Below are 22,760 nucleotides of genomic sequence, written 5' to 3' on the forward strand. Positions count from 1 at the left end.
GACCTCACCTTTCCTCTGTCTCTTTCCGTTCAGGAGGGCTTTTCATTCTCTGTGATCTGCCCACGACACCCGCAGTCCCATTTTCAAGCATTGAAGCAAGCGCGCCTCTCCCTTTGAAACGAGCCAGCGGGCTTCTGTGCGCCGAAAAGGAGACAACAAGGGATGCACTGCCGGTACCACGCCCTCGCCTCGCCGCGCTCTACCGCTGCCCCTCCTGCGCGTCGAGCCGGAACGTGCGCACGCTCCCGTCCTCGCTCCCGCTGACGGCGACACGCCCGTCGCGCGAGACGCTCACGGCGTGCACAATGTCGCGGTTCCCGAGGAGCGTGCGCAGGCACGCGCCCGTGCGGTAGTCCCACAGCTTGAGCGTCTTGTCGGCCGAGCCCGTGAGGAACGTTGGCGTGTGCGGCGAGAACGACAGCGACGTCACGGCGTCCTGCAGAGAGCACGAGTGAGCAAGTTCGCCGCCGAGATCAACCCGTGAGACGCAGCTCAGACTGCGCTCTTCACACGGAAAACTCGAGCGCGCGACGACTCACTTCGTGCGTGCCCGTACTCCGCAGCTTGAACCCGCTCGCCTCCCACGTGCACACCCGCCCGTCGACGCCCACGCTCACTACGACGGTGACGCTCGCCGCGGCTCCGCCTCCGACAGTCGGGATCTCGTTGAATGCGACCTGCTCGATGCTCGCGCCCTCCTCGTGCCCCTCGAGCTGCGCGAGCACCGTCCCCTGCACGAGGTTGACGGCGCGCAGGCCGCCCTCGGCGCCGCCGACGATCGCGACCGTCGACGCCGGGTTGACCGCGAGACAGTTGATGCCGCCTTCGAGGCGGAAGCGCGCGTCTGCTGCACCGAGCTTGTGCACGGGCTCGCCCGTCCGCGGGTCCCACAAGATCAGGGTCGAGTCTTCCGACGCAGTCAAGATCTTCTTGCCTGCAGGTCGGAGAGTGTGAGCGTAGCCAGAGAGTGAGGGACGCGTAGGACGCACCATCAGGAGTGAAGCGACCGCAGGTTACAGGCGAGGTGTGGCCCGACAGCACGTGCATTGTTGCGCCAGATGGGACTGCCGGTAGAGTCAGGATCAGTCAAACGGTCTCTGCAGCATCTAGGAAGTGAAAGCAACGCACGGTTCCACACCCACACGGTCCCGTCCGCTCCTCCTGCCAGCAGGACGTTGCCCTTCGGGTGCCAGTCGATCCACTGCGCGGCGTAGCGGGTCAGCCACAATCTCGTTGCGAGCCAGAAAGCCAGAGGGACGCACGTTGACCTCGTCGGGCCCCTCGAGGCTGATGAGGAACTCCCAGCCAGTCTCCTCCCACGCCATGTCGCTGCTCGGCCTCCGCGCCTTCCACACGTTGACCTTGCCGTCCATCCCGCCGGTCGCGACGAGCGCGCCGTCGTGGCTCCACGCGACGCTCGTAACCGAGTCGGTGTGGCCCGAGAGCTGCGCGACCTGGGCGCCCGTGTCGGTGCGGAACACGAACGCCTGGTCATCCTCGCCTCCGGAGACCGCGAGGGTCGCGGCAAAGGGGTGCACGGCGAGGCAGAAGACGGCGCCGCCCTCGGAGCGGTGGAGCTGGGCGAGCGCGACAGAGTCGTCGAAGCCGCCGTCGAGCAGGTCCATGGCGTCGTCACGGTCGTCGTCGCCCTGCTGCTCGCCCGAAGGCCCCGCCTCGTTGTTGCCGTCGTCGTCCGAGTCGTCCTCCATGCGGTCGTCGCCGTCTGCCATGTCCTCGACCTCGAGGACGTCGTCTTCCGTGAGGAAGATGGGCTGCTCATCCTCGTTGTTGAGCTGCTGCTGCTCGTCCCCGGTGTGCTGCTCTGCGGCCTGCTGCTCTTGGTGGTCTGCCATCACTGTCTCAAGCTGCCAGAGAGCGGTGGGAGAGGAAAGCGGTGCTGCTGCTGATGAAGCGAGCGCCGGGCTCGAGCTGGCGGTCGCTGCCAGGTTCAGGGGCGGCGCAGTACTCGCGGCCGGGCCCTCCGCAGCGACGGCCTCCCGACTCGGACGTTCGTCTGGTCAACGCGCCTGTCCGCTCGCACCTGAGCAGCCTCGCGACACCTTCCCGCATCGCGCTCGAGTTGCTCAGCCCGTTCTTGTGCTCCTCTTCGACCGCGTCGCACTCGACCCGCTTGCACCTTCTCCCCCACATCGCACGCCTCACACCCTCGTCCGCTCGCTGCACACCTCGGACACAAGCCATGGTCGACTACCGCGGATCAGTCGTCGAGGACTTGCAGGTGTGCACCTTCTCGTTGCACTAGGCCATAATACCCGGATCGCCTTTCTCACGTGCTCGTCCTCCCACCCTCGCAGCTCTCGCCTGCGCTCGTCTTGCCCGTCTCCACTTCGATCGGAACGGCACTACAGCGTGCGTTATTAGGCAGTCCCACAAAGCGCAGAGCCGGCGGCTGACGCTTGCACTCCATGCAGTCGCATTGGAGCGAGACTTCAGGTGAGTGACAGGCCCAATGCTCGAGTTTCGGCTGTGCCCCCAGGGCGTGCAGACACTCGTCTGTTACAACTTCAGGAAGCTCACTCTCCACTCCCGCAGCATCCTCCCTCTTCACGCCCCATCCTCCCGCGCGACCCTCCTCGGCTGGCTCTCGATCGACGAGCTCAAGCCGCTCGCCGAGCGCGGCTCCGTCGACCTCGACGCACCGCTCAGCGACCTTCTCGAGACGCCGAGGGGTGAGGGTCAGCTACCGGTCAAGGAGTTCAAGCGCGGGAGGAAGTACGAGGGTGCGCCCCTTTACGACCTCAGTTCATTTCTTCACAGCATGCGCTGACGCCCGATTCGCATCGATGCTCTTTTGCGACCAGTCATTACGCCCGAGACGCCCCTCGAGAAGCTTGAGGCGTTCTTTGCCGCGCAGCAAGCGCCAGGAGGGAGCGGCGTCCAGTTCGCGCTCGTGACTGACGGGGGTGCGTGCTCTTGCTCGTCTCGTACGCCACCATTGTTACACTGACACCGTCGGATTGCACAGCCCGGAAATTCGTCCTGGGCGTCGTGACGACGGAGGACCTGCAAAAGTGCGTGCGTTTCACCGGCACCTCGGTGCGACCAGCGGCGCAGAGCGCCGCTACGCATGCCGTTCTTGATGTGGCCAGCTGGACACGCTGTTCACATTGTATCTTGCAGATTCACGCAGCGCCGCTTTCCTGCACCGGGCACGCCCGACTCGACATCCGTCGCACTCCCGCCCTCCTTCGGAGGGTCCACCTCGGCGGACCGGGCCGCCTGAGTTGCACTTGCCCTTGCAGGCGAGAGTCTCCTGGACGCCGAGGGTTTCGGTCGCTCCAATAGCATCAGGCTCTGTTTTTGCACGGTATCACTTGTTCTCCGATGCACGCCTCTAAAGCTCCGCGTCGCATCACATGTGTTCGGGAAGACTCCATTCGACAGTCTAGCTCTATGAGCTTTTGTGTTCTCGGTACTACGGCAGGCACGGAAGGGAAAGCACAAAGACAGAACAGACGGGACAACAAGGGAAAGAGAGAGGGGAGGCGTGCGGGCCTTCTCAAGCGCGGACGCGCTCGATCTGGTCGACCTCGCCCTTGTCGGCCGACTCGGTCTTCTCGAGCTCCGAGTCGGACGGGTGCGCGAGCGTGGCCGGGCCCTGGGCAAAGAGCGCCGCGTCGGCCTTCTGGCGCTCGATGCGGCGCGTGTAGAAGAACATGCCGATGCCGTACGCGACCGTGATGGAGAAGCCGGCAAAGGGGATGACGTCTGTGTGTGCGCGAGGGTCAGCGTTGAGCTTGTGAGGCCACAGGGTCGAAGCGCGACTGCTGGGTTGTGGAGGGTGCAAACGTACAGGAGAGGGTCGTGCCCTTGGCGTCGGCGAGCGCGCCCTGCATGGGCGGGAAGGCCGCACCACCGCCAACGCCCATGACAAGGAGACCGGCGCCGCGCTTGGAGTACTTGCCAAGGTTTGAGGTGGCCTGTCGCGAAGGAGTAACGAGTGTCAGCAAGCGAGACGAGGCGAATTGAACGGGGGAAGAACGAACGAGGGTGAACGTGGTCGGGTAGATGACGGCCTCGCCGAAGAAGACAAGGAAGAGGGCAGCAAGGCCGGCCTTGCCGTCGGTGAGGGCGGCAACGAGCGAGAAGACGGTGCAGATGAGGCCGTAGACGCTGAGAATGATGGCCGGGTTGAAGAAGCGGAGGAGAGGAGTCGAGACGATACGGGCAAGCTGCAGCGGGATGGGGAATCGTCAGTACGGCTCGTGACCCCTGGCAGGCTGACCAACGCACCATGAAGGTGATTTGCATCCACATGAGCATCTCGGCACCCTTCGCGGACGAGTACCCGAGCTTGCCGTCGGCCATGTAGTTGACAATGAACGAAGCAGTGGTGACCTGTCGAGCGCACAAGCCTGGTTAGACCGCTTCGAGGAGGGAGGAAGGGGTCCGATGACTTGCCTGCGCGCCGACATAGAAGAACTGGGAGATGAAGCCGAACACCGTGTGCTTGCGGCGCCACAGCGGACGCTCGTCGACGAGGCCCGAAGCATCCTGGTCCTCCTCGATGCTAGCCTCGGAGATCTCGGGCAGCTTGGCGAAGAAGAACAGGACCGCGAGGGCCGCGCCGAAGCAGGCGACAGCGAGGTAGGTGTACTGCACGGCCTTGAGCGAGTGCGCATTGGCGCCGGTGAAGAAGGTCTTGCTGGCGATCAAGGGACCGATGAAGGCGCCGACACCGTTGGACGATTGGGCGAGGTTGAGGCGGAAAGCAGCGCGCTCGGGTGAGCCGAGGACGGCGATGTAGGAGCTGCAGATTCGCGCTGTCAGTAAAAGTGGCACCGGCGCATTACATGGAGGAAAGGCGAGGGATAGCAGAAAGGCGACGTACTTGGCCATGGTCTCGAGGGTCGCGAGACCGCATGCAATGACGAAGGACGAGATGACGAAGCCGTAGTACTTGGCGTAGTGAGCGCTGGGCCAGAACGCAATCGCGCCGATGGAGTAGAGGGCAAGACCCATGAGGATACCAGCCTTGTAACCGAAGCGGGAGGCGAACATGGAGGCCGGCTGTGGGACCAACTACAGTCAGACCGGGCAATGAGCCGCCAGCAGAGGAGAAGGCTACGCACAACCGAGTAGACGATGTAGGCGCCGAAGCTGCGAGACGTGGCTGTCAGCGGTGCTCGAGGTTGGGAAAAAGGCTGAGACGCACTAGGCCACCTGCAGCATCGTCGACATGAGGCGCGTCACCTTGAACGCCTCCTGAGCCTTCTTGTTGAGCACGTCTAACAGACCATATGAGAGCCCCCAAGCCTGCACGTTATTGCTTGAAGGTCAGTAGAGGAAGCAGGACACGAGACCGCGCCACGCGAAGGAGGGCGAAGGCGGAGGAGGCGGTTGAAGCATGGCCACTCCGCGACTGCCCGAGCCAGCCTCTGATTGCAGTGACCGCTCTAGGGAAGGGCAGACGGAAGGGCGAGGGAGAACCAAGGAAGGCGCAGACGCACGAAGAAGAGCGAGGTGACCAGGCAGAATGCGAAGATCTCCTGGCGCTTGGAGAGCTTAGGGCCCGTTGCGCGAGCGCCTGATACGACGGCACCACCAGCCATTGTCGTTTTGAGTTGTTCGAGATTTAAAAGACGAAGGAACCGCGGGTGCGAGATGAGAAGGTTGTCCGGACACCTGGCGATGCAGCACCGGCGGAGGCGGAAGGAGCGGTTGGGGATAGACGAGTGGGAGGGGAGCAGTGAGAGCGAGATGGAAGAGAGAGAGGAGCAGCAGAACGCGCTGAAGAGCAGGCTGGAGTCGCGCCCCCCTCCTGGTGCCCCCAACCTTTTGTTGGAGACCCAAGCAGGCCCCGATCTTATTGCTCTCCTCCCCACGTCGTGCATCGATGGTGGAGCAGCAAGTTTGGCCCCGCCACGCTAGCGAAGCTGGAGGGCCGAGCGTTGAGCGGGATCGAGCGAGGAAAGTGAGGAGCGCGGGCGTCAGTCTCGGATGATCGAGACGCTCGTAGATCCCGATGTCAAGCGCATTGAGCGTGGGCGCTGAGTTGCCTCCATGTAGAGCGCGCGACCCTGCAGTACGTCACCACGCTCGTCAAAAGGCACGAACATGGACCGCAACGGCCCAACCAAGCGAGCGGCAGCGCGAGGGCCATGTGCGCACGGCAGGACAGGGTGACTGTGCGATACGAGCAGCGCTGAAGCCCCGCCGACTGATACCGCAAAGTGCCGAGCAGAGAGGTGGCGCTCCATCGATGCGCGGCAAGCTCAGGGCGGTCGATCGAGCACCCAGGGGCGCGAGGCCAGGTGGGCGCGGTTGGGGCGCGGCCTTGGGCGCTCGAGAAGTACGCTTGTCAGAGACGAGCCAAATGTCCGCCATCGATGCTGCTCTTGAACAAAGAGCGCGGGGGCGACGAGTCTAGGCAGGAAGCGAGGTGGAAAATCGAGACCGCGCGAAGGAGGCGCGGGCGACCACAGCTGTGGAGCGTCAGCCTGAAGCGCCCGTAGCAGGAAGAAGCTGTCCGCTGAACCAGCGGCAACGCAGCGCGGCGCAACGCCGCGGTAGCACGCCCTCGCTTCGGCCAGCACTCGGGGCGATGAGGACGAACGGGGCAGTAGCCAGCATCGCAGAGATCGCTGTGCCAGCGCTGCGGGTGTCAGTCCAACCTGGCGCACGATCCTCTGGTCATCCCAGCTCGTCGGGCGCCCGAGTCGCGACTACTCGGAGAGAGAGCGACGAAACGATCCTCTCGGCAATGACGCTTGCACCCTCTCGCTCCTGCTGCTCGCACGGCTAGCTCTCCATGGCACTGCCCCGACAGCAGCCCCCGCTGTGGGCACAGCCTGTCGCGCAGAGGCCGCCTCGCCTCTGGACAGCTCTCCCCTTCACCGCCGCCTTCATCCTGCTCTTCGACATCGGCATCCTGACATCTTTCACAGCGCTCGTATTGCTCCTGCCGCTCGCATACTGGCGACCGACGCGCCTGGCCTACCGTCGTGTGGGCAAGAAGGCGTTCGGGGGTCTTCTCGTCCTCGTCGTCCAGCTCTTCTCGCCGACAGAGCTGGTCCTTACGGCCGGCGAGGGCGTCGCTCACGACAAATGGGTCGAGAAAGACGCAGAGGGAACTGTGTCCAAGGTACTCTTGCCGGCCAAGGGTATCTGGGTACGTCTTCTTTACATCCCGCGAGCCGGTCGTGCACCTGCTCAGCTCGCTAACCTGGCTTGACCCTGCAGATTTCCAACCATACGACTCTTGCCGACTGGTTGTACCTCTGGTCCTTCACCTACCTCTCTTCCCATTCGCCGTCGCTCTACATTGCCCTGAAGTCGTCTCTCCGTCGAATCCCGATCATCGGCTGGTCCATCAAGATGCTCGGCTTCGTCTTTCTCGAGCGCAACTGGGCGCGGGACGCCAAGCCATTCGCGCGACAGCTTCGGCAGATAGGCGAGGAGACCAACCGAGGCGGGATCGACGAGAAACTCGCGCTTCTTCTCTTTCCCGAGGGCACAATCGTGACCGAGAACACACGAGCGGCGTCAAAGCGCTTCGCGGAAAAGACGAAAAGTGCGTGAATGGTTTCGTTCGCCATAGCCATCAGCGATTTGACGCCTGCTCTTCGACAGTCTCCGACTTCGAGCACCTCCTCCTGCCCCGCTCCACTGGTCTCTTCTCTGCGTGCGTGAATCACACGAACTGTTCTTGCTGGATCGATCTCATATGCAGACCCGCAGTCTCCGTCACCTCGCCGTTACCGTCCCGACTCTCACCCTCATCGACTTGACGCTCGCCTATCCCCTCCCGCGCACCTCCGCGACCTCTCCCTCACAGCGTCCGCCCATCTACGCCTCGGATTACTACACGCTCCCCTCGATCCTCCTCTCGCACGTCCCCCCGCCCGAGCTGCACCTGCACGTCCGCGCCTTCCCGCTCGCCGCCATCCCGCTCGGCGACCTCTCGCGTCTGCGCGGTGGCGCACTCGACGACGAAGGCTCGGCCGAGGAAAAGGCCGCGTTCGAGCGCTGGCTGCGCGAGAGGTGGACCGAGAAGGAGCAGCTGCTCGCACGGTACCGCACCGAAGGGTCGTTCGTGCCCGCTCGGGCTAGTAAGCCAGAGACGGCTCGGCACGGGACGAAGGAGGAGGAGGAGGACGACGACGATGAGGGACGTCGCCCGGGCGAGCATGTCTGGCCGATCCGCCTGCGGCACCCCTTCGTGTGGGAGGCGCTCGCCGCCTTCTGCTTCTTCCTCCCGTTCCTTGCTGTCTTCTACTTGTGGCAGCACCGTGTCATTGCGCTCGAGGCACTCAAGTACGTCGCAGCGTGGGTGGGGCTGGGCGGAGGCGCGGTCGCCGGAACGGCCAAGGCGGCAAAGAGCTGCGGGTGCGGGAAAATGGCGGGGCAGGCGGCAGCGACGGCGGCGCAAAAGCTTGCGGGCGAGCTGTAGTATACCTTGACATGTCTGTATCGCACTTTGCATACTCCACTGCCGTTTGGGCGCCCTCAGCTCGCAAGCATGTCATGGAGGCTTCGATGCTGCTGAAGAGCGGCAGACCCAGTCGCAAAATGAATTGAAAAACTGCTGAACTGCATATTCTACTCGGCGCACGGCCCTGTCTTGAACCCGCTTCTGACCTTTTTAGCGTGAGTGCAACACGCTCATTCGTCCTCACCACGTCCCCGGAACGCGTTGAGGGCGCCCTTGCCCGCGCGGACACGCTCCGTATTAGCGTTGAGGACGTCGACGCCCCTGTGGAAGTAGAGGCGCGAGAGGCCCGACATGTGGGGCGTGAGGACGACGTTCGGAAGTGTGTATAGCGGCGAGTCGGACGGAAGGGGCTCGGGCGTGGTGACACTGCGTGAAACCGGGATAACGAGCGTTAGCTTGCGGCAATCTCAAGGAAGGCTGAGCCCCGTGCGAACGAGAAGCCAGCGCGATGAGCCGACGCACTCAAGACTCGCGGCGCCAATACGGAGCGACCCAGTGGCACTCTCCTCCTCGCCCTGCCCTGCCTTGGCCTGCAGCGCCTCGATGAGCGCGTCCTGGTCCGTCGTAGTCCCGCGACCGATGTTGACGTAGATCGAGTCGCCCTTCATCGCCTTGAGCTCCTCGACGCCGACGAACCCGCGCGTCGCCGCGCTGTCCGGCAGCGTGTTGACAACGACGTCGCACTCGGAGAAGAAGGCGAGCGTTGAAGAGCGGGAAGACGTGGCGAAGTACTGCTCCGGGAGCGAGCCGGACGGGTCGCCCGTGTGCGGGATGATGAAGCCCGACTCGGGGGTCGGGAGGCCGTTGCGCGTCAGGGCGAGGATCTTGGACCCGCAAGAGTGGAAGAGACGGGCGGTTTCACGGCCTGCGTGCGCCAGAGTCAGCCTCGCGGTGCACTCATTTCGCGTCAGAGCGACGCACCGATGTGTCCGTAGCCAATGACGCCAACCTTGAGGGTGTTGAGCTCGCGGATAAAGTTGCCGCCAAGCTCGGCGTGCGGGACCCAGCGCTTCTCGTTGCGGAGCGTGACATTCAGGAAGTGCAGCTTGTGTGTCAGCGTGAGGACCTGTTTCGCGTGCCGTCAGCTGTCCATGCGGTTTGCCAGGCTTATCTCAAACACGTACAGTGCCCAGGACATGCTCGCCGATGGTGGACCTGCGGAAGAAAGAGTCAGCAGCGTTCCCCCACCTCGTCTCGGCAAGAGAACGGCGCACACATGGATGCCCGACGCGCTGGCGAAGATGACGTCGGCGCTGTCGGGGATGCTCTTGTAGTAGTCGGTGTCGGTGATGTGCGAAAAGCCCGCCGACAGGCCCTGGAACAGCTTGAGGCGGGGCGTCTGCTCCCACTTCTTGAGATTGAACGGGATCTGGAAGCCGAAGATGGCGTCTGCCCGGGCGAGCTCGTCGTCGGTAGGCTGCGGCTCGGACTCGATGCGCGGCTGGAACGGCGTCACGGGGCGGTAGATGACCTCGGAGAAGATGGTGCGGAGGGTGGAGAGGAGGTCGTCGGCAAGCGGGCCGTACACGAGCAGCGTGTCGAGCGTGACGCGGTGGGCAGTCATCTTCTCAGAGCAAGTACACGAGCTGACAACACGAGCGAGAAAGGAGAGAGCCGAAGGATGCGCAAGTCGGGGTTCGGAAGTTGTGATCGGCCGCAGGCGAACAAGGCTTCCGCGAGTCCAAGACGGCCACAGCGATGGTCTGTCACTCTTCAGGAAAATGCACGAGTACAACAACATCGCGGAAAAGGTGCAGTGCGAATACGCCAGAGGCCTACACGACTGCCCCTCCACCCACTGCCAGAGCGCCGGTCAAAGGAGCCGAGGCGATTTACTTCTTGGCCTTGGACGACGCGTCAACGTCGACGACCTTGAGGGTCGGGGGGAGCGACTGGCGCAGCTTCTCGGCCTTGTCCGAGTCGGCGAGGCAGAAGGTGTAGCTGAAAGAGAGGAATGCGTGAGCGCGGGCCCCCATAGAGCGCAAATCGACAGGACGCACAGGTACTTCGAGCAGCGGAGCTTGAACTTGGTCTTCGAAGCGCCGACCTTGCCGTTGCGGACCGCCGTCTTCTTGATGGTGATCTGGCGGGCGTCCTTGCGGCGCGCGTACTCGAGGAACGTCTTGATCTCCTTGACCTCGGCAGGCTGTTGGCGGAAAGCGACGGGTCAGAACTTTCCGCCCCCCTGCAAGCTCCTTCCGAAGAAGGAGGAACGGCAATGGACTGCGCGGTGCTAATTCCTCTTTGGAGAGCAAGCCGTGCGGGCATGAGCGCCTCTCCAGGCTCGCCGTAGCGAGCCCTTCATCGATGAACGTCTGCCCGACTCGTCCGCCGTCCATACGGCAGCGCTAGACCGGGGCGCACCCATAGAACGAGGCGACCTCGACTCGTGCTGCAAGAGCGCGGGTCGAGATAACGACCGCAACGCGGCTCGGTCCTCCCGCCTGATCCGCCCAGATCCGTCCAGCTCCCTCACTGTGCCCAGATGACAGCCATGCAGCCGAGGCGAGACGCGACGAGGGCGCGGGGTGGTGCAGGAGGAAAAGTCGACGGCGGGTGGGAGCAGCGCCGAGAGTCACGCGCAGGATGGGTGCTAGTGGTGGTGGTGAAAAGCAGTGGCTGGCTCGAGTGTTCAACTGACCATGGTGGCAGGGATTGGCGACTGTGAGGTGCACGGAGGACAAACCTTCGCCGCGAGCCGCGACTGCGCCAGACTCGCCTCGCGCGCTCGCGCCTCCCCTGCTCCACCCAAGCTCACCTTCTCTTCGCCTCACTCTTGGCTCTGATGAGCTGGACTTGCCCAAGTACTGCCTGTCACAGTCATTCTACGACGTGCAAGCTCGGGCAGCGCCATTGCAGCGAACACCCCTCTCGGGCCCTCTTCCTCTGGCTCGTGAGCAAACGCACCGCTGCGAGCCTTACTACCGTGCCGCTCTACAGAGCTGCACACATGCAGATGCTGACACTCTCAACGCACTTCCGTCTGCTAAGTCCGCCACACCGCCGGCGGGCGCTGGCCGGCCTCGACCCCAGCCTCGACGGGTTGCCGTTGACATGTCGTCTTGTCAAGAAACGCCCCGGTCACCTGCTTCGCTGCTGCTTCTCCTCCTTGACCTGCTCTGCTACGCACTGTCTGCTCGCCGATCAATCCTACCTGCTCCAAACGATGCCCGGCTTCAAGCTGCAGGACAACGCATTCGACACAGCCCTCGTGCTGTGGCCTGTCACGCCTATCTCGGTCCTCGATAAGCTCCGCGACGTTTTCCGCACCGTGTCGTACTTTCCCGTCCAAGGGCCCGCCGTCGCGCCGGATGCGACCCAGCCCTCAATGGACGACTACGCTCGAGCAGACGCCATTTTTGCCTTCTCGATGCCGCCGGACCTCACGTATCCGGACCAGACGCCGCGACTCAAGCTCTTCCAGTGCTGCTCAAGCGGCGTGTCGCACCTAGAAGGGACCGACTTCTTCAAGGCGGCACAGGCGGAAAGAAGGGACATTGCCTGGGCGAACGCGAGCGGCATCCAGACGTGCGTATCACCCTATCGTGCGCATCTGTCGTCTCTCGTGCTGACCGGTTTCCACCGCAGCACGACCATCGCAGAGCATGTTCTGGGTACCGTACGCCTCCTCTGACATCAACCTGCTGTGCTGGCCTTCTTGACTGACCCCGGCGGGTCTCACAGGTCCTGATGCTCACTCACAAGCTGGCCTTCCTGCACCTCGCCGCGCAGAACGAGCAGCGCTGGGTCCCACACGCCGAGCTCGGTGGAAACTTCATTCGAGAGCTCAACACGCTCGTCGTCGGAGTCATCGGTTACGGCAACATTGGTGCGCTCTCGACTTGAAACGAAAGAGAGAACTCGGACCTGACTCGATCGAGTTCTCTCCAGGCCGCGAGACCGCCCGCCTTTTCCGCGGATGCGGCGCAACCGTCGTCGCTCTCACCCGCCACGGCGTCCCCCAGCCCGCAACCGGCTACTCTCTCCCCTCCAACGGCGACCCGGACGGCTCCGTCCCGACCGCATACTACTCTTCGACTTCGCGCGAGTCGCGGCACGCCTTTTTCGGCGCGTGCGACGTCGTCGTCAACACGCTGCCGGAAAGCGAGCGCACGATCGGGACGATGGAGACGGACGAGTTTACGGCGATGAAGGGCGACGCGATCTATGTCAATGTCGGGAGGGGGACGACGACGGACCAGGAGGCGCTCGTGAGGGCGCTGACTGCACAGCCGCAGGAGGGGGAGGAGCGGAGTGCGACGGGGACGCTGAGGATTGGCGCGGCGAGTCTTGAGTACGTCGGCATACCCTCTCGCTCAATCCATCTGATCCTAGCTCACTGCATCACAGACGACGTGACTCACTCTGGAACTCCTTCCTCGCAGCGTCGTCAACCCCGAACCGCTCCCCTCGTCCTCCCCGCTCTACACCCTCCCCAACGTCATCCTCACGCCGCACATGTCGGCCCTCTCGGCGCAGTATTGGTCGCGCGCGATCGACGTCCTGCGCACGAACGTCGAGCGCCTCGGGCGCGGCGAAGAGGGCGTCAACGTCTTTGCCGGGCCGGGGAGGGAGGGCAAGTAGAGCCTTTCGCTTCTGGCTGCTGCTGTACGTTTCGTGCACTGTATTTATGCATCTTGCATCTTTCGAACGGACCTGGGGCTCAGACCAGACGCGAGCGAATGTGTGAGATTGCGAGGGTCAGAACGAGGACAACGGGGTGCTGCGAGTGCAAACGACGAAGTGGGTTGCTGCGAGAGGAGCCGGCGGGTAAAAGAACAACGAGCGAGGAGGACTGGATCTGCGAACTTGGAGGGACGGGTATGCTGAAACATGATGCGGCGAAGAAGGGAACTGGACTGGGTATGTTTGCGCGGACCGATTCACACCTGCGGAGAGAAGGCGTCAGCGTACGATGCGCATAAAGCAGAGTTGGCGAGCTCACGTCGAGGTAGATCAGTAATGGCTCGCCGACGTCGACGATCTCGGGGATGGTGCATTTGAGGTCAAATGCCTGCGTGCGGTGCACAAGGATCATCAGCGTCGTGACAAGAGGCAGCAACGGCCGAGTGACTCGACGCAGCCACGCACCTTGCTCAACACGATCTTGAAGATCTTTTGCACGTTGATCGAGTGGCTCGTCGAGCAAAAGATCAAGGGCGCCTTCATCGCCTTGCTGAATCGCTTTGCCTGTGCGGACGCGAAGGTCGCGATCAGGATCTCGCATCACAAGCAGCAGATCAGCCAGGAGTTGTCGTGAGTGCGCACCTGTCGGGTAATCTCCTCCTGCTCGTCCTGCGAGAAGGTGCTGAAGTGGTCGTACTTTGTGCCGATGAGAAACGGGATGGCGGTCTGTGGCGCATTAAGTCAGTCACGCTCACAACAGGGGGCCTCACACGACTGCATCCCTCAATTGACGGATAGAGGGACGCAGTCGGAAGATCCAGCTGTGCGTGCGCACCTTGTTGAACCCGCGCGCCTGGCGGTACCACTCCTTGATCGAGTTGAGTGTGCTTTTGCGCGACAGGTCAAACATGAAGAGGATGGCGACGGCGTCGTTGCACACGAGCGGGAGCATCGAGACAAACTCGCGTTGCCCGCCCAGGTCCCAGATCGAAAAGGTGATTTCGGTGTTGCGGATCGAGATCTGCGGGTGCAAGGGCTCAATACAGCTGTTGAGTACGGTCCGGGGAGAAGTGCGAACCGTCTTCTCCATGAAGTTGACGCCTGGGCGGGACGAGCAGGTCAGGCGCGCGGAATGAGGTGAGGGTGACAGACAAGGGGACGGACCGAGAGTCTGGATGTAATCTTCGTCGTACGATCCCTCGACGTACTTGACCCTGCGAAAGCAAGCAGGTCAGCCGGAAGCCAAGCGTGGGAGTCGGGGAGACGGACATGAGGGAGGTCTTGCCAATTTGCGAGTCGCCAACCATGCCGACCTTAAGGACGACACTGCCAAGGCGCGTTCGTGAGCTCTCAGCATAGCTCTAGCCCTCGTCGATCCGAACGCCGCACCTGTTCTTGTCTTCCGCTGCGGCCTTTGCTCCGACACCCGCGCCGGTCGTTCGTTCGGGTGCGCTCATCGAGCTCATGGCGGGCAGGGAGGGGTATGTGCCGGTAGGTACAGAGTGTCTTGTCTGTCGTCAAAGGTGTTCGGGCGGAACGAGAGGGCGGATCGGGGGTGACTGCGTGCGGAAGCGACGAGGTGGGGGTCCATGCGAATGTCGAAAACTAAGCGTGGAAGCTCGCCGGTTGGATCGCATCGTACAGTGTGATTGCTTGACTGCACTCACCGGTGCTCTAGCCTGCCCGAGCTCGTGCTGGCGAGTACAGAGGCGCGAGGACAGTCACTCGACGCAGGCGGTGCACGCCGTCGCTCGTCGCCGCGCAAGTCGTAGGAGAGCCGCGGTAGGCCAAGAGCCGGGCACTGAGAATAGGCTCGAGCTGGCTGGGCCCTCGCTGGGCCAGGTGCAGGTGCTCGTCGGCGGCGGACCTGCTTCCATGAATTCCATCGCTCGTTCGTCCCCCGCAGGGTTCGCTTCCGCTTCTTCACGCTCCCTCCGTGCAGTGCAGGGCAAGCATGGCACTCGAGTACTCGCTTGTGCACGCGGACGACATCCCTAGCGCCTTTGAGCTCGAGACTGCTGGCTTCCCGGAGGACGAGGCCGCTTCCCTCGAGTCGCTCGAGTAGGCCCTCCCGCAACCACCCCAAGCCTACGAAGCTGACAATGAGATCCTTAGGAACCGCCAGCACAATGCAGGCAATCTCTTCCTCGGCGCCTACACCTCGTCGCCGCGCCAGCTCGTCGGCTACGTCTGCTCGACCCTGACCGCCTCTCCCACGCTCACGCACGACTCCATGTCCACGCACGACCCGCACGGAGCCTACGTCGCCATCCACTCGGTCTGCGTCGACTCGGCCCAGCGCGGCAAGGGCGTTGCATCGTCTCTCCTGAAAGAGTACCTCGCGCGGCTCGACTCCCAGCCCGCAGTGCAGGGCGCGCGCCTCATTACGCACGAGGAGCTCGTCCCGCTCTATCAGCGCGCAGGGTTTGCGCTCGTCGGTCCGAGCGAGGTGCAGCACGGCCCGCGGCCCTGGCTCGAGATGAAGGTCGACTTCCCGCGCCAGGCTGCAACAGCTGCCGACGAGGACGTCGCTGCGTCGTCCTCTGCGGCGAGCGCGCCATCAGCGGTGCAGGAAAAGGAGGGCGACGTGCGATCGCCGGGGCGGCTGCTGAGTTGGTTCGACGGGAACATGGAGGCCGTCGTCGACAAGGAGTCGGGCACGAACAGCGCCGACCTGTATTGCCCGAGGGCAGAGTGCCGCTGCTTGCTGCTCCGTCGCGGTACGGGCAAGTGGGTGCGAGGGCACGCGAGTGATTTCGAGGTGCGCCATTCTCCTCTTCGTCGCCCTGCATCTGCGGTTGCGCAGGCGGCACTGACACTTTCTTCGTCTGGCATGACTTTGCAGCTCCCTGCCTTGCCTCGACCTGTCTCCCAGCCCGAATCCTCGACGCCCGCCGCCTCCAAGGGCTACTGGTCCGTCTCGTCCCCGCTCGCATTCGAAAACATCGGCTTCTCGCGCAACGCCGCCCCTCCCTCCTCGTCCTTGTCCTCCGTCGCCTCGCCCGCCGCCGCGCCATCAGCGACGATCAAGTACCTCACGTGCGCGGATTGTGACCACGGCCCGCTCGGGTGGCACGACACCGAGGGCCGCGACCTGGGCATGGAGGTGCAGGCGGAGAACGAGGCGCGCACCGGCGGCGGCGCGGGAAAGCAGGGCGAGAAAGGTGCAGAAGTCAGGAGGGGCAGGGAGTTTTTGCTTGCGGTCGAGAGGGTGAGGTACAAGGTGTAGAAAGGTGTCGTTGAAAAGGATGCATTCGTTGTCACCGAGGTCCTGCTTTGGCTGCAGCGGTCGCCTCCCTTGCTTACACTGGACCCTACCTGACTCCGTAGTGCCATGAGACACCACTCAGGATTTGCACGAGGTGCCGGCAAGTCATGTCCTCGCGAGCCGGATCCGCTCAACTTCCCCACCTCTCGCTCCGCTCGATGCTCTCCCTCTCCCGACCGCGCCTGTCGGTCTGCTGTTGTCGTACAGCAACTCCAACCCTGCACCTCTTGCCGACCCGGCTGCGCACTATGGCTTCTTCGGCTGGCACCACGGCTGCAGGTGGGGAACGAGCGATGAAGGCGAACAGCGAACACACCCCTCGAGGGTCCAAAGAGCCCGTCAGACCTGCACTGAGCGCCAGGTGAGTCTGCTTGGCCAGTCTCGGCTGTATCTTGCGGCCGGATCCTCGAAGACGGAGGGCTTCTCCTCGCCGCCTTGCCTCGACCTTCCATACTTGCGCCCGTCTTTTTCCGGACATTAAAGCTGACGATCTCATTCGTGCAGCTTGTTACTTCTGGCTCCGCTGTCGCAAAAGACTGCAGATGGCTACGACTATCGCTGCCTCTTGGTCAAGCGGCACTCGAAGAGCCGGACTTACGATAGTGCGCACGTCATGCCAGGTGCGCATTTCCCTCCACAACATTGTGAAGCGCAGATTTCTGACGTGTGGGATTCGGCAGGCGGTAACATCGACCCGGTCGACCTCGACTCGTCCGCCTGGACCTCACTCTTTCCTCCGACCACATCCTCCAGCCCAGCCGCCTCTTCCCGCTTGTCCTCCGGAGCGCTGCAGGCGTTGAAGCTGTGCGCAATCCGCGAGACCCTCGAAGAAACGGGTCTTCTGCTCGTCGAGTCGGCGCACAAGGGCGATCAGGCGGCGCTGTCGGCGCAGCAGCGATGGGAGAGGCTCGGTGCGGCGGAGCAGACGCGGTGGAGGGAGGAGGTGCACAACGACGGGCGGAGGTTCCTGGACCTGCTGCGCGAGCTGGGAGAGGGGATCAGGCCGGCACTCAGCAGCTTGACGCACTGGTCGAACTGGGTGTACGTTCATTCAGCGTGTAAGAGCTCCTGGATACTGACGCCGTCACCTTGCCAGCACTCCAATTCCTCTTGCCCGCCGCTTCGACACCCACTTCTTCATCTCGATCCTCCCGCCCGCCTATTCCGCCTCGACCGGCCTCGAGCTCACGCACGAGTCGCTCACATCGAGCGACGGCGTCGAAATCACTTCGACCGACTGGCTCACCCCGTCCGAAGCCATCACGCGCGCACTCGTCTATACGCGCTCGCAATTGGACCCGCCTGCATCGCCGAGTCCGACTTCCGCGCTGAGCGCTGAGCCTATCATCCTCCACCCGCCGCAATTCAACCTCCTCGCTGAACTCGCGCACAACCACCGCTCCTTCCGATCTCTACTCTCGCCCTCGCAGGACCAGCCGCTCGCCGTCCGGACGCGCAAAGTCCTTCCGTTCACGCCGCAGATCGCGACTGTGCGAGATGATGCCGGGCGCGAGAGGCGCGCGACGCTCCTGCCAGGAGACGAGAAGTACAAGCCGCCGGCCGAGCTGGGCGTTGTGGGCGCAAAGGGGGCGAAGAACAGGACGTATGTCTTGCAGCCGAAGAAGGGGCAGCTGGGCTTGACACCCGAAGGTGCGTCTTGTGCTCATCCCTCTCGCATATACGTGGTCACTGATGGGAACCGGCACAGGATGCGTACGGAGAGGCGTGAAAACGACGCTTGGCGCGGGTTGGGAGGACATGTCGGCGGGCGATGCGGGCCAACCGAGCCGCCTCGAGAAGTTGTAACCCATGGTTCAAGCCCTTAGGTAGACAGCGCATGCGTTATTGGCACACTTCTGATTGCCACAACATCCCTGGTACACCGGTAGAGACCCTGAAGGTTACAAGCGCGGACAAGATGCAGACGGGCACACTATGCTAGGGGGGAACAATGCTCATATGCTCAAGCTCTCCCAACCTTGACCGTCACCTCGCGCTACCTCCTCCAGATTGGCTGCTCCGTGCCGGTGCCGGTTCCGGCGCGTCCTGCCCCCTCCCGGCGGACCGCATCCACTCGGGCGTGTCGCCGCCGAGCGCATCGCCGGCGTGCGCGAAGTGCGCCTGCGTCTCGTTGTGCTGCGGCATGGGCACCTGCTGCTCCATCCAGTTCTGGCCGCGGAAGTTGGCCTGGACGAAATCGGCCGAGGGTACCGGCGGCTGGCTCGAGAGCGGGAAGCCGTGCGCGGCTGCGATGCCGTACGAATCTGTAGCGGATAATGTCAGAAGGGGGGGCTAGACGCTTCGAACTGCTGTGACCCACCAAAGACGTAAAGCTGTCTTGGGAGCGGCATGGCGTCGTCGTCCATCACCGAAGTGACATCGAAAAGCGACTCTGGGTCTTCGCGGGGCGCCAAGGGCGAGATTGAAGCCTTGTTGTGCGGCGGGAAGTCGTAGTGATAGCGCGGGTTCGAGGGCTTGTGCGACGAGATGGCCGCCTGCTGGGCGTTCAAGCTGTCGACCGCGGGAAGCGCGCTGTGCGGGAGCGGATTGGGCGCCGTCTTAAGCTGCTCGTCGACAGCTGCGGAGCGGAGCTCGGGTGAGCAGTGCGGAAGCGCGCGAGGTGACTTAGCTTAACTCACACTTGACCTCGCGCCCCTGGAAGCGCTTGCGAGCTTGAGCGAGCGCCTGCAAGCGGTGCGTAGCCTTGGGCGTGTAGTAAGAGCTCAGCTCAAGCGCTTGCTGGAACCTGCGAGAGCGGCCTGTGGGTGAGCGGCATCACTGGTAGAGGCAGACGGACAATCGTACCAATCGAGCTCATTCTCCGTCAGCTCGTACTCCTCCGATAGCGGACCGCCAGGCGTGCCGATGCGCTGAGCGGCCCACACCGTCCAATCGGGAAGCATCTCGAGTTCCATAAGCATGTGCTGCGAGTCAGGCGTAGCGTCGTCAGTTTTGCTTGCGTTCCGTAGAGCAGGCGCGTGTACGCACGTGGACTAGGTGCTTGTCTTGGCTCTGGAGGTACAGCTGAGCATAGAAGGACGAAAGCTTGAGGCACTTGCGCACGCGCAGCTCGCTCTCCTGCCGCATCGCCGCGAGAAGCTCGTCGTCCTCAGATTCGGCCCAGACGCCAGGACCATTACGGTTGCGAATGCTGCGATGCGCGGAAACGTCAGACAGGTGGCGGAGCGGATGACCCGGACAGTGCTTACAGGTACACGTGCTGGAGGTTGATCAGGTCGACTAGGATCGCGTCGTACCGCACACCGAGGAGGACAAAGTGCTCGAGGCCGTACGGCTCGTCCTCACAGCCGGCGACCTGATTGACCGAAAGGCTGACGAGCAGCTGCTGCAGCTGCTGAATGGCGTTGTGCACCTTGTCGATGAGCTTCCACAGGCTCTTGAGCAGCGGGAGCGTCGAGGGTGCGCCGGGGCGGCGACCTGCGGGACCCAAAGCGTTAAAGAGATCGATCAAAAGGTAGAGGGAAAGACGACACGGACCGGTTGAGAGCTGAGCGAAGAGTCGCGCGCAGCCGCACACCCAGAGGCAGGCGGTCGTGAGTGCGCTCGCAAGCTTCTCGCGCGTGAGCGGGCGCTGCGTGATCTCCTTCAATTCATCGCCAAGATCCGAGCCAGGGAAGTCGGGAATGTTGACGCCGTCGGTGACAATGTACTGGTCGAGCTCGCCGGTCGTGATGAACGACGGGCGTGAGCACGACGACGAGATGACGGCGTCGGCGAGCTGAGCAAGTACACAAGTCAGTCGGGCCATTGCAGGACTCGCAAGCGAGGGCAGGCAAACATACGAAGAGCGCGGTGCCGGGACCGCTGCGCGGGTCAAGGCTTGTGCGCTCGTTGCGCTCGAGGGCCTCGTGGCGCAAGTCCAGGTACATTCCGATTGCGGAACGGCAGAAGAAGCGGCTCTGCTTAGGAAGCACCTCCTCGTCTGTGAGAAGCGAAGGCAGTTCGACTAGAGTTGAGACGGGTGAGCGATTCGAGTGGACGCAGAGGTGAGAACGGAAGCTCACAGATCAGGACTTGCACGAGGCCGACCATGCTGTGGAGAACGGAGAGATCGGTGCGGTCGAAGAATCCGTGCGACCAGCACAGCTCGCGCGCGCGTGCCTCAAGCTGGCGACACGCGAGCTCGCGGCGCTCGCCGGCGTGGAGGTAGGCAGGGGGTGAGGGCGAGCCATCGCGCAGGTGAATGGACGAGATGCCGAGGAGCTGCGAGTGCGGACTGGCGCGGGCGCCGAGTGCGCAGAGCACGGCGACCGCGCACTGCTGTTGCGGGTTGAGAATGTCGATGTTGGTCTTGTACTCGTCGATACAGTCGGCGAGCGGCTTGACTCCCGGCAGTTTCGAGCAGCAGGCATAGAGAGCAGCTGCACAGACCAGAGTGTCAGCCTCGTGCACCTGAAGAGGCAGAAGACCGAATGCACCGTCGAGGAGGTGGAACGTGAGGAACTTCGCCATGTTGGGCTCGCCAAGTCGCCAAGTGAGGCTGCCCCGCCCAACGTCCATGTGAGACACGGAGCGCTGCTGCAGGAATGCAGCGAGGATGTCGGCTTCCTCCGACCCGAGACGCAATTTGTGCGCCCAGATGTCCTGGACCGCCGCAGAAACAGACGCGGCGGCATTGTCCATCGGGTACGAGTTGACGGAGAAGACGTTGTTCGGCATGGCGCCCTCGCCTGAGCGTTGCGACTCGGCTGGCGAATGGGACGCTGGCTTGCCCGTGAGCGAGGCCGACTTGAGCTGGCGCTCGAGCTGGGCGACCTTGGCCTGAAGACGCGCGATACGCTCGGCATCGCCACCCTCCTCGACTTCGTCGCTGTGGCCACGGTGTCAAAACGCGTCCCATCAATCGTACAGAGGGGAGGTCGACGCACACGTTGGTCACGTCCGTCCATTCGCACGCTTCGCGCCGCTTCTTACACCTCGCACATGTCGGCCATGCGCGATCGCAGCGCACTCGTCGTTCGCTGGGTAGGTCATCGCGTCAGTTTCGCATACGTGACACGAGTCGAAGGCGTTGACGCACCGGCACTTCTTGCAGCTCTTGTCCGCTCGCTGGACAAGCTTGGTGTTCGGGCCCACATTCGCAGACGTCACGCTCGAGTCGGCCGGCAATGCCTCCTCGTCGATCTCGTCGGCGGCTGCCTTGCGCCACGATTCGCCGAGCGCGCTGCTAGCGGCGCCGATGGCCTGGTCGATCGACATGCCGGGGCTGAACCCGCTATCCTTGCGCGATCCGCCCGTACCCGTCCCGCCAGCGGTAGTACTCGTGCTGCCGCGCTGACTGCCGTTGCTCCCGCTCCCGCTCCCACTCCCGCTGCCCGGCCCGCCGCTGCCGCTTGAAGGCGGCACGGCGCCGGCGGGCGCGTTTCCCCACATCGGGTTCTGCACCGTCCCCGATGACCCACCCACGCCGAGTCCTGCGCCGGCGGCGGCGTAGGCGCCCTGCGCGCCGCCCTGGCGCACTTCGAGCGGCGGCTGCGAAAGCTGCTGCAACGCCGGATGCGTCGAGAACGTCGTCCCGCCGCCACTCGCGACGCCAGCTGCGGCGTGATAGCGCGGCTGGTCGGAAGGGAAAGATTGATCCAGGCCGGGCCACGACGTGCTCGAGTGCGACGAGTCGGGTCGCGACCGCTTCGAGGCGCGAGTCGAATCGGCGCTCAAGGGCGGTGACGCGTCGGTGGCCGGGCGCCAAGCGGGTTCGTCGAGCGCCATCAGGGCAGACGGAGCGGAAGTTGAGGCGGGAGGAAGAGTCGAGTGCGGATGAGAGGGAGGAAAGCGGGAAGGGTCCGAGGTGGCCATTTCGAGCATGGAGAGCGAAACACCATTGCCCGGCTGATTCTGTCCACCGTACGGCTGCTGCTGAGAGAATCCGGGGGAGGCTCCCGCAGAGTTCCAGAACGAGGGGTGGATGAAGTCGGTCGGCGGGAAGGGCTGGGACGGCGGGTCGCGGGGAAAGACATAGTGCTGGTAGTCGGGCTGGTGCGAGCCTTGGCCTGTATGCTGAGAAAAGGGGCTCGCAGGTCCTTGCGCGGGCGGGTACGGGCTGGACGCCGCGGTCGAATTCGAGTGGGGCTGGTGTGCGAAGGGCCACGCGCCGAAGTCGAGCGCGTCGAGCTCGCCGGGCTGCGGGACACTCGGCAAACCTTGTGCAGACCGTGCTGCCCCCTGCGCAAGCTGTCCACCGTTGCCCACACCCCTGGCGGTGTCGTCGGACCCGCTCGAACTAGTGGTCGCGAGGGGAGGCTGCGCGCCGTCCCGCTCGTCCGGGGGCCAACTGGGCAGGTTGCCAGGTCCCCGTCGTGCCATCGTAGCGGTGTGCAGCTGTCGCAAGCGCGGGCTGAGTGCTGCAGAAGAGCGAGGGCGATCTTCTGCGACGTCAGGGAAAGATCGCGG

General features: G+C 63.6%; 11 protein-coding genes across 11 annotated transcripts; 5 read left to right on the forward strand and 6 right to left on the reverse strand.

Annotated features, from left to right (window-relative positions):
• Nucleotides 1-199: 199 nt before the first annotated feature.
• Nucleotides 200-1,853, reverse strand: JCM10292_005134 (WD40 repeat domain-containing protein; the record flags this gene model as incomplete). The annotated part of the gene is made up of 5 exons (XM_076646033.1): nt 200-436; nt 540-934; nt 990-1,064; nt 1,129-1,201; nt 1,263-1,853. 5 exons carry the CDS (start codon nt 1,851-1,853, stop codon nt 200-202), a joined length of 1,371 nt encoding a protein of 456 aa, XP_076508312.1.
• Nucleotides 1,854-2,200: 347 nt separating this feature from the next.
• On the forward strand, nt 2,201-3,244 carry JCM10292_005135 (uncharacterized protein; the record flags this gene model as incomplete). The annotated part of the gene is made up of 7 exons (XM_076646034.1): nt 2,201-2,239; nt 2,316-2,370; nt 2,433-2,454; nt 2,554-2,741; nt 2,823-2,924; nt 2,987-3,032; nt 3,142-3,244. 7 exons carry the CDS (start codon nt 2,201-2,203, stop codon nt 3,242-3,244), a joined length of 555 nt encoding a protein of 184 aa, XP_076508313.1.
• Nucleotides 3,245-3,520: 276 nt separating this feature from the next.
• Nucleotides 3,521-5,573, reverse strand: JCM10292_005136 (uncharacterized protein; the record flags this gene model as incomplete). Its single annotated transcript, XM_076646035.1, has 9 exons — nt 3,521-3,729; nt 3,815-3,941; nt 4,008-4,193; nt 4,255-4,359; nt 4,423-4,771; nt 4,853-5,031; nt 5,094-5,121; nt 5,177-5,277; nt 5,472-5,573. 9 exons carry the CDS (start codon nt 5,571-5,573, stop codon nt 3,521-3,523), a joined length of 1,386 nt encoding a protein of 461 aa, XP_076508314.1.
• A 1,199-nt stretch (nt 5,574-6,772) lies between these two features.
• Nucleotides 6,773-8,413, forward strand: JCM10292_005137 (uncharacterized protein; the record flags this gene model as incomplete). Its single annotated transcript, XM_076646036.1, has 4 exons — nt 6,773-7,132; nt 7,204-7,534; nt 7,594-7,645; nt 7,702-8,413. 4 exons carry the CDS (start codon nt 6,773-6,775, stop codon nt 8,411-8,413), a joined length of 1,455 nt encoding a protein of 484 aa, XP_076508315.1.
• Nucleotides 8,414-8,625: 212 nt separating this feature from the next.
• JCM10292_005138 (uncharacterized protein) lies at nt 8,626-10,019 on the reverse strand (the record flags this gene model as incomplete). Its single annotated transcript, XM_076646037.1, has 5 exons — nt 8,626-8,821; nt 8,918-9,320; nt 9,377-9,521; nt 9,580-9,610; nt 9,670-10,019. The coding sequence occupies 5 exons, from the start codon at nt 10,017-10,019 to the stop codon at nt 8,626-8,628; spliced, it is 1,125 nt and encodes a 374-aa protein (XP_076508316.1).
• A 268-nt stretch (nt 10,020-10,287) lies between these two features.
• On the reverse strand, nt 10,288-11,099 carry RPL38 (60S ribosomal protein eL38 RPL38; the record flags this gene model as incomplete). The annotated part of the gene is made up of 3 exons (XM_076646038.1): nt 10,288-10,396; nt 10,456-10,601; nt 11,097-11,099. The coding sequence occupies 3 exons, from the start codon at nt 11,097-11,099 to the stop codon at nt 10,288-10,290; spliced, it is 258 nt and encodes an 85-aa protein (XP_076508317.1).
• Nucleotides 11,100-11,621: 522 nt separating this feature from the next.
• On the forward strand, nt 11,622-13,039 carry JCM10292_005140 (uncharacterized protein; the record flags this gene model as incomplete). Its single annotated transcript, XM_076646039.1, has 5 exons — nt 11,622-11,983; nt 12,044-12,074; nt 12,140-12,284; nt 12,347-12,749; nt 12,841-13,039. 5 exons carry the CDS (start codon nt 11,622-11,624, stop codon nt 13,037-13,039), a joined length of 1,140 nt encoding a protein of 379 aa, XP_076508318.1.
• A 299-nt stretch (nt 13,040-13,338) lies between these two features.
• Nucleotides 13,339-14,538, reverse strand: TEM1 (Ras family GTPase TEM1; the record flags this gene model as incomplete). The annotated part of the gene is made up of 9 exons (XM_076646040.1): nt 13,339-13,344; nt 13,401-13,469; nt 13,547-13,645; nt 13,724-13,807; nt 13,917-14,102; nt 14,160-14,182; nt 14,246-14,295; nt 14,351-14,407; nt 14,471-14,538. 9 exons carry the CDS (start codon nt 14,536-14,538, stop codon nt 13,339-13,341), a joined length of 642 nt encoding a protein of 213 aa, XP_076508319.1.
• Nucleotides 14,539-15,035: 497 nt separating this feature from the next.
• PAA1 (polyamine acetyltransferase) lies at nt 15,036-16,310 on the forward strand (the record flags this gene model as incomplete). Its single annotated transcript, XM_076646041.1, has 3 exons — nt 15,036-15,142; nt 15,197-15,842; nt 15,927-16,310. 3 exons carry the CDS (start codon nt 15,036-15,038, stop codon nt 16,308-16,310), a joined length of 1,137 nt encoding a protein of 378 aa, XP_076508320.1.
• Nucleotides 16,311-16,415: 105 nt separating this feature from the next.
• JCM10292_005143 (NUDIX hydrolase) lies at nt 16,416-18,155 on the forward strand (the record flags this gene model as incomplete). Its single annotated transcript, XM_076646042.1, has 6 exons — nt 16,416-16,453; nt 16,557-16,628; nt 16,854-16,969; nt 17,030-17,390; nt 17,446-17,999; nt 18,058-18,155. The coding sequence occupies 6 exons, from the start codon at nt 16,416-16,418 to the stop codon at nt 18,153-18,155; spliced, it is 1,239 nt and encodes a 412-aa protein (XP_076508321.1).
• A 180-nt stretch (nt 18,156-18,335) lies between these two features.
• On the reverse strand, nt 18,336-22,673 carry JCM10292_005144 (uncharacterized protein; the record flags this gene model as incomplete). The annotated part of the gene is made up of 12 exons (XM_076646043.1): nt 18,336-18,613; nt 18,670-18,927; nt 18,989-19,095; nt 19,155-19,273; nt 19,338-19,500; nt 19,559-19,787; nt 19,848-20,088; nt 20,153-20,292; nt 20,375-20,731; nt 20,789-21,180; nt 21,239-21,331; nt 21,391-22,673. 12 exons carry the CDS (start codon nt 22,671-22,673, stop codon nt 18,336-18,338), a joined length of 3,660 nt encoding a protein of 1,219 aa, XP_076508322.1.
• Nucleotides 22,674-22,760: the final 87 nt, after the last annotated feature.

Source organism: Rhodotorula paludigena (assembly GCF_050403205.1).
Source record: "Rhodotorula paludigena JCM10292 DNA, Rt_paludigena_JCM10292v1_ctg3, whole genome shotgun sequence".
In the NCBI taxonomy this organism is placed as follows: Eukaryota; Fungi; Basidiomycota; class Microbotryomycetes; order Sporidiobolales; family Sporidiobolaceae; genus Rhodotorula; species Rhodotorula paludigena.